This window comes from Cucurbita pepo, chromosome 6 (genome assembly GCF_057944985.1).
Source record: "Cucurbita pepo subsp. pepo isolate OVF chromosome 6, ASM5794498v1, whole genome shotgun sequence".
In the NCBI taxonomy this organism is placed as follows: Eukaryota; Viridiplantae; Streptophyta; class Magnoliopsida; order Cucurbitales; family Cucurbitaceae; genus Cucurbita; species Cucurbita pepo.
In genome coordinates, this window is record NC_141803.1 from 10,590,874 (window position 1) to 10,603,791 (window position 12,918).

Here is a 12,918-nt window from a genome sequence, read left to right on the forward strand (position 1 = left end):
ACCCCAGTCTGAATCGCAATATGCTTGTAATCTTAAGTTGTTTTCATATGGTAGTAGAAGTTCTTGACCAGGAGTACCTTTGATGTATCTCATAACTTAGAGAGCTGCCTCCCAATGTGGTTTTCTTGGTTCATGCATAAATTGACTAAGCATACAAACTGAGTACACTATGTCAGGCCTAGTAATTGATAAATATATTAATCTGTCAATCAACTGTCTGTATTTACTTGGATCATTCAACTTCTCTCCTTCTGTTAGATAAAGTTTCAGATTTTGCTCCATAGGAAATCTTTCTAGACGTGCTCTTGTAAGACATGTGTCTTGAAAAATGTCTAGAGCATCCTTCCTTTGAGAGATAAATTTTTTTTTTCTAGACCTAGAAAATTCAATGCCTAGGAAATATTTCAAATTTCCTAAATCTTTGATAAGGAATTTCTCGAGTAAACTAGTATTGAGATGTTGAATTTCTTTGAGATCATTGCTTGTCAACAGAATATCATCAACATAGATAAAAGTTGCAGTGAATGAAGTACCTTTACTCTTAATAAATAAAGAGTAATCTGCTTTGGACTGCGTGTACCCTACATTTTGTGTAGTGGTAGAGAATATGGAAAACCAATTGCAAGAAGCCATTTTTAAACCATAAAGAGATTTATGGAGCCGACATACTATATTCCCCCCCTGTCGGCGAATACCTGGTGGTAAAAACATATCGTCTAGGTTACCATGGAGAAAGGCTTTTTGAACATTCAACTGATGAGTAAACCATTTTTGAGCAGCAGCAATAGTGAGTAAGCAACGAGGTGTAGTAAGTTTCGCTGTAGGAGAAAACGTCTCTTTGTAATCAACACCTTCAACTTGAGTGTGTCCCTTTGCTACTAGTCGAGCTTTATAACGTTCAGTAGAACTATCAAAGTTGTGTTTAATCTTGTACACCCAATGATAGCAAATAGCTTTATGGCCAGGTGGTAGAGGAACGAGAGACCAAGTATGATTACGTTCCAAAGCTGTAATTTCATCATTCATAGCCTGCTGCCGTAATGGGTCACCAACTGCCTCATTATAGGTTTTAGGTTCTGTCTAGGCTGTAATAAGAGCTAGAAAAGCACGTTGAGTATGTGAAAAATGGGAGAATGAAAGGTAATCATGAAGGGGGTACCTGGTGCCAGTGTAGGGACTTGAGCTAGAGGTTAAATGATTGTCTCCAGAAGACATCTTATTATCATTATAACAAGCTGGAGGCTATTTGGTACGCGTAGAACGTCAGAGTGGAATTGATGTATCAGTGGGATAAGATTAGAATTAGTGGGTGAATCTGGAGAAGGAATAGAAGGCAGAGGGTCAACGATATAGTAGTGAAGGAATAGAAGGTGGGGGAGGACTAGAATGGATGTTTGAGTAGGATGAATCATGAAGTGGTAAAATGGGAGTTGAAGGAGCTAATGTCAAAGTTTGTGAAGCTAATGAAAAAGGAAAATCATCGTCCCAAAATTTAACATCACGACTGATAAAGTTTTTATTTTAAGATTGCTTGTCATACAACTTGTAACCTTTATGACCACAAGGATATCCTATGAAAACACAAGAAATTGCCCGAGGTTCAAATTTTTGCTTAGGGTGTACTACAATTGCATAACATACAACCAAAAACTTTAAGATGGTGAAATGTAGGTGGTCGTTTGTAGAGTGCTTCAAAGGGTGTCTTGTTAGATAACAACGGTGATGGTGTTCTATTTATAAGATAAACAGTAGTTAAAATGGTGTTCTATGTAGAGTGCTTAAAATGCACTCTACCTAACTTTAACTCGGCTTGATATTTCTTATGCAGTTGGGGTTATGAGTCGGTACATGCAAAGTCCAAATAAGCCTCATTTGGATGCAATTCGACGTATCTTGAGATATGTCAAAGGTACAATCGACTATGGTCTTTTGTACAAAAGAAGCAAAGACTGCAAGCTAGTTGGATACTGTGATGCTGACTATGCAGAAGACCACGATACTCGGAGGTCAACCACTAGGTATGTGTTCAAGTTTGGTTCAGGAACAATTTCTTGGTGTAGCAAGAGACAACCAACAGTATCATTATCAACTATAGAAGCAAAGTATAGAGTAGCGGCTGGAGCAGCTCAGGAAAGTACATGGTTGAAACTCTTAATGGAAGATTTGCACCAGAAAATTGAGTATCCAATATCACTTCTTTGCGACAACCAATCTGCGATTCATCTAGTAGAAAATTGGTAGAACAAAGCATGTGGAGGTGCAGTACCATTTCATTAGAGAGAAGGTCCTAAAGGAAGAAATCGAGATGTAGCAGATCAAGACAGATGACCAAGTGGCAGACTTGTTTACAAAAGAGTCGAATACGGGCAAACATGCGAGTTTTCTCTGTCAGCTTAACATGGTGCGGCGATTGAGGACTAGTGCTCAGGGGAAGTGTTAAAATATTATCACTAGCCCAATAGAGTCAAGCCCAATAATTGTACGAGCCCATTATATATTTATTTTAGTAGAGATTTTAGGAAATATACTAGATGTTTCACGAAAGCGATCTCGATATTTTAGGAAAAATATTTACATTTGTTAGGTCTAGATTGCGTAGGGTATAGTATAAATACCCCTCAACCCTACCTAGTGTTTCATCCCAAGAAATCCCAAGCATTATAAAGTAGTATTCTACAAAGTGTCTTGTATTCTCTTCTCGATTGGTCTTAATAAAGAGTGCGAGTGTTTCCCACAGAGAGTTGTGTTCAACATGCGGTACGCTTCCAATTCATCCCAGAGTGCTTTGAGCTTGGTGAAGTATGCTGACAGTGCCATGGTTCCCTGTGACATCATTATTATCGACTTTTGTATCTGAAAAATTGCTGGAGCATTCTTTTGTGAGAATTGATCGTGAAGATCAACCCACACTTGATGAGCTATCTTGGCGTGAATAATTCCATCAGCGATATCTACTTCAACTGAATGAGTTAACTAAGATATTATCATACTTTTGAACTGATTTCAGTGTTCAAATTTGGTTGAATTTACATTTTGAGACGGTTCTTCAATAGTGCCATCAATGAAGCCAATTTTCTTTTTGGCAATAAGAGCATGCATAACTGATTTACACCCACATTGGTAATTTGTTCATATAATTCCAATAAAAAAAAAAAAAAAAAAAATCTGTTTATTTCCATATTTTAATTCCTCATTCATGATTCCAGGATATGCATTGGACGATACTGAGCACTATAAATATCAAGCATTCACTAATCTCATTCCATAGTCTTCCCGTTCTCTTGCCCATTTTTCTGAAAATTCTTTTGTAACATTTATCTTCGGATCAATGGTCGTGTCTGTCAAGATAATGTCTCTTACTGTCGCAACTTTAGGTGTGAAATCCTTTATATTTGGAGTCGTAGCTGAGAACAAGAAGGTAAGCTTATGTTCATAAATTGTTAAAGATCACGTATTTGCTTAGATTGATGTCAGTTAGTATCTGATTAAATCTCCTTATAGTTAGGGGTTGATTTAGTTTTTTATTTGTTTACTTGTTTGTTACCCGATTTTCTGTAGATTTGTAGGTAGATTTTCTAAATATCTTTTTGTATTCTCTCCATATATAGAGCATTCTTGTTCTTCATAATACAATGTTCTTGTCAACCATTAGATTACTTACTTTTTCACTAACAATTGGTATCAAAGCTATCTTCTTAAGGGATCTGTGAGATCAGAATGGAAGGTGAATCTAGTTTTTCAGTTATTGCACCATCAGTCTTCGATGGAGATAGTTATCAAATGTGGGCAGTTCGTATGGAGACTTATTTGGAGGCTTTGGATCTGTGAGACGCAATAGAAGAGGATTACGAGGTCCCTCCACTTCCAGCAAATCTTACTGTAGAACAAATCAAAGCACAGAAGAAAAAGACGACAAAAACAATCAAAGACAAAAGCTTGCCTATTTGCAGCAGTATCTCAAATGATCTCATGCGAATAATGTCTCTCAAAACAGCAAAGGAAATTTGGGATTATCTTCAAGGCTGAATATGAAGGAGATGAGAGGATTCGTGGAATGAAGATCCTAAATTTGATTAGGAATTTCGAGCTGCAGAAGATGAAGGAGTCTGAGTCAGTGAAAGAGTACTCTGACAGATTTCTCAGCATTGCCAACAATGTGAGATTGTTTGGTTCTATGATAAATGATTCCTGGATCGTTGAAAAGCTGTTGGTCACTGTTCCAGAGAAATTTGAAGCCACCATTACTACTCTGGAGAACACCAAAACCTATCAAAGATTTCTCTTACAGAGCTCTTGAATGCTTTACAAGCACAAGAGCAAAGGAGGTCTATGAGGCAAGAAGGGGTGATTGAAGATGCCTTACCTATCAAGGGTCAAGACAACAACAGGTATAAAAATAAGAAAATTTTCAAAAACCAATCGACGAATGGAGATTCATCTGCCAATTATTAGAAGACAAAAGGAGGAGGTTTCAAAAAAATCATATCCACCTTGCCGCCATAGTGAGAAGAAAGGTCATCCACCATACAAGTGTTAGAGAAAATCTGACGCCAAATGCTCCAAATGCAATCAACTTGGATATGAAGCTGTGATCTGCAACGCCAAAGATCAGGTGAAAGAAATAGATGCATAGGTAGCTAATCAAGAAGAAGAAGATCAATTGTTTGTGGTAACTTGTTCCTCAGGCAAAGAATCAAGCGAGAACTGGTTGATTGACAGTGGGTGCACAAATCATATGTCATATGACATATGACAAGAAGTTTTTTGAGGAATTAAGAGACACTGAAGTCAAGAGAGTGATGATTGGCAATGGTGAACACTTAGAAGTCAAGGGAAAAAGCACAGTAGCTATAACAAACTATGAAGGTACAAAATTTATTCCATATGTTTTATTTATACCTAAAATTGATCAAAATCTCTTAAGTGCTGGTCAGTTACTTGATAAAGACTATAAAGTGTTGTTTGAGAATAAGCAGTTCTTGGATCAGAGATGCTAGTGGAAATGACTTGTTCAATGTCAAAATGAGAGGAAAAAGCTTTACTGTAAATCTGACGGCCATCATATCAAGAGCTAGTGCCACTGAGATTTGTCACAAAGGACTTGGGCACTTTCATCATCGAGGTTTGCTTCAGATGCAGTGAAAGAAGCTGGTAGAAGGACTCGCTGACATTGATGATGACATGCCTCTTTGAATGCTTGTAATTTTGGGAAGCAACATAGGCAACCCTATCCTAAACAGGCATGGAGAGCCTCGAAAAAACTGCAGCTGATTCATACTGATCTTTGTGGTCCTCAGTGAACACCATCATTAAATGGTAATCTTTATTACATTATTTTTATTGATGATCTAACAAGAATGTGTTGGAAGTTCAAAGCCAGAGTTGAGAATGAAAGTGCATGCTTGATTCAAAATGTAAGGTCAATTAATGGAAGGAGTACACTTCGGAAACTTTTAACAGGTTTTGTGAAGGGTTGGAATTGAACATCAATTGACAGAACCACACACTTCTCAACAGAATGGCGTCAGTGAAAGGAGAATAGATTCATTGATAAGCGCCTACAATGCTGGAATTTGCAAAGCTAGAGGTCCTTCTAGAATCCTTGCAAAACGCTCACAGAGAAAGCTAACTTAATGGATTGATTCCAACCAAGAGCTGGTTAGAAGATGAATGACTCTTAGATCGAACTTGGAATCTATGATGGTCACTATTAGACCAAGACAATTCACTCCAGAATTAGCTTGATCAAAACTAATTCAATGAATCGGTTTAAACATCAAACCTAAAGCATGAAAAAGAATAACACCAAAAGGGTATCAAGAAAACACAAAGGTTTTTTCTGTATTCAACAAAATCCCCCAAACATGAATATTACATGCCTTTAAATAGGCCAAGAAGATAACCCTAACAAAATAAAGTTCAGTCACCAACCACTAATAAATGCTAATAAAATAAATGCTAATAAATGCTATTAAATACAAATTGAAGAATATAAGCAATTCATACCAACTATTAATAGATGCTATTAAATATAAAATGAAGCAAATAAGGCATTAATAATTTCCTTAATTGGTAATTCAACTACCAAAGGCAAGTCTTCTAATTACTTTCCAATATCGCCACTCCATTATCTTCTTGATTTGATATGCTAATGCTATAAAGATTTTTGGGCTCAAAAGTCTTTGTTTCAACCGGTACACTAGCTAGCTTTTGAAGATGCAATGTATAGGCCTCTTGAATCTTCTTAACCTTGCTTCTTGTAATCGGTACTTCGGGTACATGCATGTGATCAGTTGTTGGATTCATATAATTCATAATGGAGATGACGAGATGCATGCTTCATCAGAAGGATCTTCCAAAACGTTTTTAGGGAAAAGCAGCAAACACTGTTGTGTGCTTGCAAAATGGAATTTCAACAAAAGTTGTGAATGACCTGACACCATTTGAAGTTTGGTATGGTTACAAACCTTCTTTAATGTTCCTTAGAGTATTTGGGTGTCTTTTCTTAACTTACATTCCACAGGTCAAGCGTGATAAGCTTGACAAAAAGGCAGAAGCTGGCATCTTTGTTGGGTATAACACTATATCCAAAGCTTACAGAGTTTTTCAACCACACACTATTCGTGTTATTGTGAGACAAGATGATTAGTTTGTTACAAATGAGCAATGAAATTTGGAAGAACTGACGAAGATGAATCAGATTTCTAATGCACCAAACAATTTAATATTTTATAGCATGTTAGAAGAGTCTAAAGATGAACGACTAAATTAGCATGAAGATGAACGACAAGAAGAGTCTGAAGATGAATGACAAGATGCTTTGGTTGATGATGCACCTGTCAGAGGAGGAGCTTTCAGTGATCGAGAAAAACAAAACCAGGGAGTTGGTTGATCGACCTTTAAACAGAAAGATAATTGGAGTAAGATGGGTGTTCAGGAAAAAGCTTGGAGTTCACAACATCTAAACAAGGAGGAGTGTTAAAGATCACGTGCTAGGAGTTGATTTAGTTTTGATTTGATTTAGTTTTTGATTTGTTTACATGTTTGTTACCCAATTTTCAGAAGATTTTGAAGTAGATTTTCTAAATATCTTTTTGTATTCTCTCTATATAGAGAGCATTCTTGCTCTTCATACTACAATCTTCTTATCAACCCTTCAATTACTCACTTTTTCACTAACACAAATTGTTTGATTCTTATTGTGTAGATATTTGTGCATTTGAAACAATCACAACAAGATGAGAACCTCCCAACCAATGTAATAACATATAATTTTCCAAGCTCCCTCATTGATGGTCACTGTCCTTTCTTGTTGTGATTGCTTATGGGCAGCTTGCATCTGGAACTCCCATCCCAAGCAAAGGCACTGTGATCTATCAATATCCAGCGGACCCAACTGTGGCCCTCGGATATCTTTCCCTTGCGTTTCTTCTTGCTTCTTCAATTGCAGGATACTTCTCTTTGTTCTCTTTGTTCTATCCTTACCAACGAAAATCCGTTCCTCGAGGTGCCTTTTTTAAGAGCACTAGTTTCTCTATTTTCTTCAACATTGCCTTGTAACTTCTCTTTCCAAATCACATCCTTTACTCTTAACTGTTACCTAAAAAGTGATTTCGAAACGTTATCATCCTTTACTCTGTGTTTGCAGGTTCACAATTGGATTGGCTATAACTTTGCTCGTATGGCCTACAATCGCCGAGCAAATTCACTTGACTCGCAACGTTCATCACAATCTTGAGACAGCATGCCAGATCGCTATGACTGGTCTTTTGGGTGGGGGTGCATTTCTATCCCTTGATTCATCCCTCTTCTGGTTGGCTGCCTTAATGTTGGCTGGAAATGCTCGAGAGGATTACTTTGATGAAATAGAGGAAAACAGAGACAGTGTTGAGGCTCGTAAGAACAACGCATGAAATTTCTTTCTTTGGGTAGAATAATAATGATTGACTATTAAGTAAGGACTTACTTGTGAATATGATATTCCAAGGAATGTTCATAAGTAAAATTATAGCATAATTGTATGAGGTTTTATTTTCACTTTTGATTAACGTATGACAACATTTTTCATTTTCAACCTCGACATAAGTCAAACTCAACTCTTTTAAAGTAGTGGTAACCTATAATAATTGTAAAAAAAAAAATTATTTTGTAGTTTTGAACCGAGTAATATGGCATAAATTAATATGTAGCACTTACCTTAAGGTCGGGAAATAAAATTCACATAGTCAATTGTACTCGAGTGTAAGGAGAACACTTGCTAATGCAAACCAAGTAAGTGACCTTACTAACGGTTTGGTTAAAAGTTGATGTTTGTATCATGACATGTGTCTCGTGGTTCTATACGTGATATATGCTTGACATGTGTGAAATGTTTACGGAACAATGTGACTATGGTGTGTGCATGAAACGATATGACTAAGATATCTTTATGAAATGATATGACTGGGATATGTTTATGAAACGATATGACTACGATACGTTTAGGAAACGACACGACTAGGATATGTTTATGAAATGATATGGCTAGAGTATGTTTATGAAACGATAAGACTAGGATATATTTAGAAAATGGTATGACTAAGATGTGTTTGTGAAATGAGATGACGATGATATATTTATGAAACGATATGATAAGAATATGTTTATGAAATGACATAACTATGATACATTTATGAAATGATATGACCATGATATGTTTATAAAAGAATATGACTGCGATGTATTTACAAAACAATATGACTATGATATGTTTACGAGATGATAAGTCCATGATATGTTCGTGATACAACGTGACTATGAGATGATACGTGAATGTTATGACACGTGATATGATGATGTACTGATGATATGATAAATATTATTGTATAACACGTTTGACGATATTGTACATGATATGCTGATGATATGATGTATGTATGATATGACATGGTATGACACGATGCATAATATGAATGATATACGACAAAAATGTGTGGACATAATGCACAACCGCAATTTATGTAAGGAAACTATGATAAAGATTATGATACAAAGGAAAAATGGAAGGGGTTGTCTTACATGATAATGAATAAAAATGTTGGGATCTCATGCATCATTGTGCGTTCATGCATCCAGGAATACCCCTATTTTACGATGATACAGACACGTACACTACGAGGCAGAAAAATGATCATCATGTTAATCATAATGCTACGACGGTCACTATGCCTTGCAGGTGTCCGACATCAACAGCTCTAGAGAATGCTCGCCTGACCACGATAGGGCCTAGGAGGTGTGCGAACCGATTGGTAGGTTCATACTTGCACGTGTGGACAGTTTGTACAACAGTAAATACACATCCCATTAACTCGTTTAGTATAAATCCCTAAAAACTTATGGAAGTTGTGTGTTGTGTTGTGAAAAATATGGGGAAGGGATGAGTTTAAATAGAGAAAATCCCCAAAAATAAGAATTTAATATAAACCATAAAAAAAAAAAAAAAAAAAAAAAAAAAAAAAAAAAAAAAAAAAAACTGACCATTAAAAAAAATGAAAAGGTAGATCATTTAAAGTATTTTCATATTATATTTGTTGTTTGAAAAAAAAAAAGGTAGACCAGACTTTTTAATGTTTTATTTTAATTTTTTTTAAGTAAATATTAAAAAACTTCCAAATTCATTTTTATTATTTTTTAAAATATAATAATATAATAAAAAAAATTAATAAAGATAATGTGAGTAATTGAAAGCTCTAGTTACTCTTCCAAAGTTATAAGTGTCATATTTTGATTGATCTATGATGTCAATTTTGCCGCCACATCATCACGTCGGATATCTTATTTCGACTTAAACTTCTTCGTTTTAGCTCTAATTTGAGTGATTGAAAAAGACGTTGAAATCGCTATTCCCAACCTTACACTACGGACAATTCAAAATACTGATAATTGTTAATAATTAAGTATAGATTTTATCATCAAAACATCAATTAATTAATTAATTAATTAATTAATTTGAGATTAAGGGTCAAAAAGCCAACCGTCGACTCACGATTTTAAAATATGTCTTGATCATGTCTGGGAGTTGAAGAGGTTTATAGGATTCCTAGGCCAGCTAGGTTGCTTAGCACGAGCTTTTGACTCCGGGTTACTCTATTCTAACTCCTCGAGTCTTTCTTTAGTCTTGGTGTAATAGGGTATAGACTCTCTTCACGTTGTTCACAATCCTAAGGTACCTAGTCATTTTTGTCATCTTAACCTAAGTCATCGTATAACAAACTTAACTCTTACACCCTTACTCTGTGTAGATAGACATGCTAAGCAGGGAGAACACACAGTCAAACACTCATATCTAAAGCTCAGCATAATTTGCTTCTTTTTCCCATTGAGGACACTCATATCTAAAGTGTCCTAACTGATGATACTTATAACATTCAACGGTAGTTTTGTTGAATGGATGTCTACCTCTTCCTCTTCCTCTACCTCTTCCTCGAAAAACTTCACGAGCTCGATCAACTCCTCTTCTACCAAATCTGGTATCATATGTCACCTTCAGTGCTTGTTCATCACTTACACGTCCATTCAGTCTTTGCTCATGTACCAGTAAGCTACTTTGCAATTCATCAATTGTTAAAGTGTCTAAATTATTAGACTCTTCAATCGAACATATAACACAGTCAAATCTTGATGTCATTGATCTCAAGATTTTTTCAATAATCACAACTTGTTTCATGTGTTCGCCATTAATTTTCATCTTGTTTGCAATGTGAGAGCTCGAGCAAAATATGCATCAACACTCTCACCTTCTTTCATTTGTAGGACTTCAAACTCTTTCCTACGAGCTTGGAGTTGAGCTCTTTTAACTACGGTGGAACCCTGGTACTTCTGTTTCATAGAGTCCCAAATTTGTTTTGCAGTATCTCTATTAAGGATCGTTTTCATAATAGTTCGATCAATGGCTTGGAACAAATAATTCTTGACCTTCAAGACTTTTAGCTTCTGGTCTGCAATTGTTTTTTGTTGTGCTTCGGTAATCTCTACTCCTTCTGCTGCGGCAGGGATTCCGGTCTCCACCAAAGACCAATATTCCTTTGAACGAAGAAAATTTTTCATAAGCATAAACCAATGATAAAAATGGCAATCAAACTTAGGAATTGCCGGTTGATGAACTTGATTTTAGCTGCCATATTTTGAATCGCTTTCAGCTCACTCTTTAAAGAAAAAGACTGAAGTTTCTTCTTCTCACAATCAGGCCTTGCGATGTGGCTCTAATACTTGGAAACCTTAATTTCATTATTTGAAGAGAGCATTTTGTTTGAACTTTGACTCGTTAGAGCTTTAAAGAATTACGAACCCAAAGTTCGTCCTTACAAGAGCTTGTCTCAACGCTTGTGTACAAGTTAGTCCGTTTTAGAGTTTGGACAATAGTTCACCCAAAGTTCATCATTTCAGACCCTTTTCGAGCTTCGGAGAGTTAGAAACCCAAAGTTTGTCCTTTCAGGAGGGCTACAAAATTAAAAGTTCGCCCTTCCCAGAGTTCGTCTAGAAGTTCATGTCAAAGTTCGTCCAAACTTGGACCCGTCAGAGCTTTGGAGGGCTAGAGACCTAAAGTTTGCTGCCTTTAGAGTTCGCCAAAACCTGGGGCCTAGTATGTCTTCGGATGGTTTTGAAATAAGAAGTTCATCCTTTTTAGAGTTCGTCTAGATATTTGTGCTGAAGTTCATCAAAACAAAGACTTGTAAGAGCTCTATTGTGCAAAACATTATTTTTTTCAAAACCTGTAGAAGATTTGGAGGGCTAGAGACCCAAAGATTGCTAGATTGTCCTTTATAGAGTTCATCCTTACAGTTGTGCCGAAGTTCGTCGAAACATGGACTTGTTTGAGATCTATCGTGCTGAGAATCAAAAGTTCATTTTTCTCCAGTTTGTCTTGATGTTTGGACCAAAGTTCTTCCAAACCAGAGCTTCAGATTGTTAGAAATTAAAAGTTCGTCCTTTCGTCATAATATCTCAGCGTTTAGTCCAAAGTTCGTCCAAACGTCCATTCGTTTGGCATAGAAACCTGAACTTCGTGGCTTGAAGAGTCCGTTTCATCTAGAATTTGACCTGTTAGAATCTTAGAGAGGTAGGAACCAAAAGTAAATCCTTTCCAGAGCTTGTCTCGACGCTTGTGTACATGTTAATCCTTTCTAGATTTCGGACAGAGATTTGTCCAAATTTCGTCCTTTCTAACCCTTTTGAGCTTTGGTGAGTTAAAAACCCAAAGTTTATTCTTTTTGGAGTCTTTCTTAGCGTTTGGACCGAACTTTGACCCATTAGATGTTTGGAGGACTGCAAACTCAAAGCTTGCCCTTCCTAGAGTTCATTTCGAAGTTTGTGCCAAAGTTCGTCCAAACTTGGACCCGTCGATATTTTGGAGACTTAGAGACTCGAAGTATGTTGCGTTCAAAGTTCGCCAAAACCTTGGGCCTAATAAGTCTTCGGAGGGTTTTAAAACCAAAAGTTCATCCTTTCGAGAGATTGCCTCGACATTTGTGTCAAAATTCGTCGAAACATGAACTTGTTAGTGCTCTATCGTGCTGGGAGCCAATATTTTCTTGATGTTTGGACCAAAGTTCTTCCAAACTAGAGCTTCTAAGAGTTGAAAATCCAAAATTTGTCCTTTGATCACACTGTCTTGACGTTTGGTCCAAAGTTTGTCAAAACTTAGATCCGTTAGGCTTAGAAACCTAAACATCATGGTTTAAAGAGCCCGTTTCATTTGGATTTTAACCGTTAGTGCTTTGGTGAGTTTGGAACCCAAAGTTCATCCATTCCATAACTTGTCTCGACTCATGTGTACAAGTTAGTTCTTTCTAACACTTTTTGAGCTTTGAAGAGTTAGATACCAAAGTTTCTCCTTTATGGAGTCCATCTCAGCATTTGGACAAAACTTCGACTCATTAG

General features: G+C 36.4%; 1 protein-coding gene and 1 pseudogene across 1 annotated transcript; both read left to right on the top strand.

The window, feature by feature from the left end:
* The first annotated feature begins 726 nt into the window (after positions 1-726).
* LOC147792300 (secreted RxLR effector protein 161 pseudogene) lies at positions 727-2,241 on the top strand (annotated as a pseudogene).
* A 1,087-nt stretch (positions 2,242-3,328) lies between these two features.
* LOC147792301 (uncharacterized) lies at positions 3,329-7,913 on the top strand. Its single transcript, XM_087125024.1, has 3 exons — positions 3,329-3,418; positions 7,333-7,556; positions 7,649-7,913. The coding sequence occupies exons 1-3, from the start codon at positions 3,329-3,331 to the stop codon at positions 7,911-7,913; spliced, it is 579 nt and encodes a 192-aa protein (XP_086981150.1).
* The last annotated feature ends 5,005 nt before the right edge of the window (positions 7,914-12,918 follow it).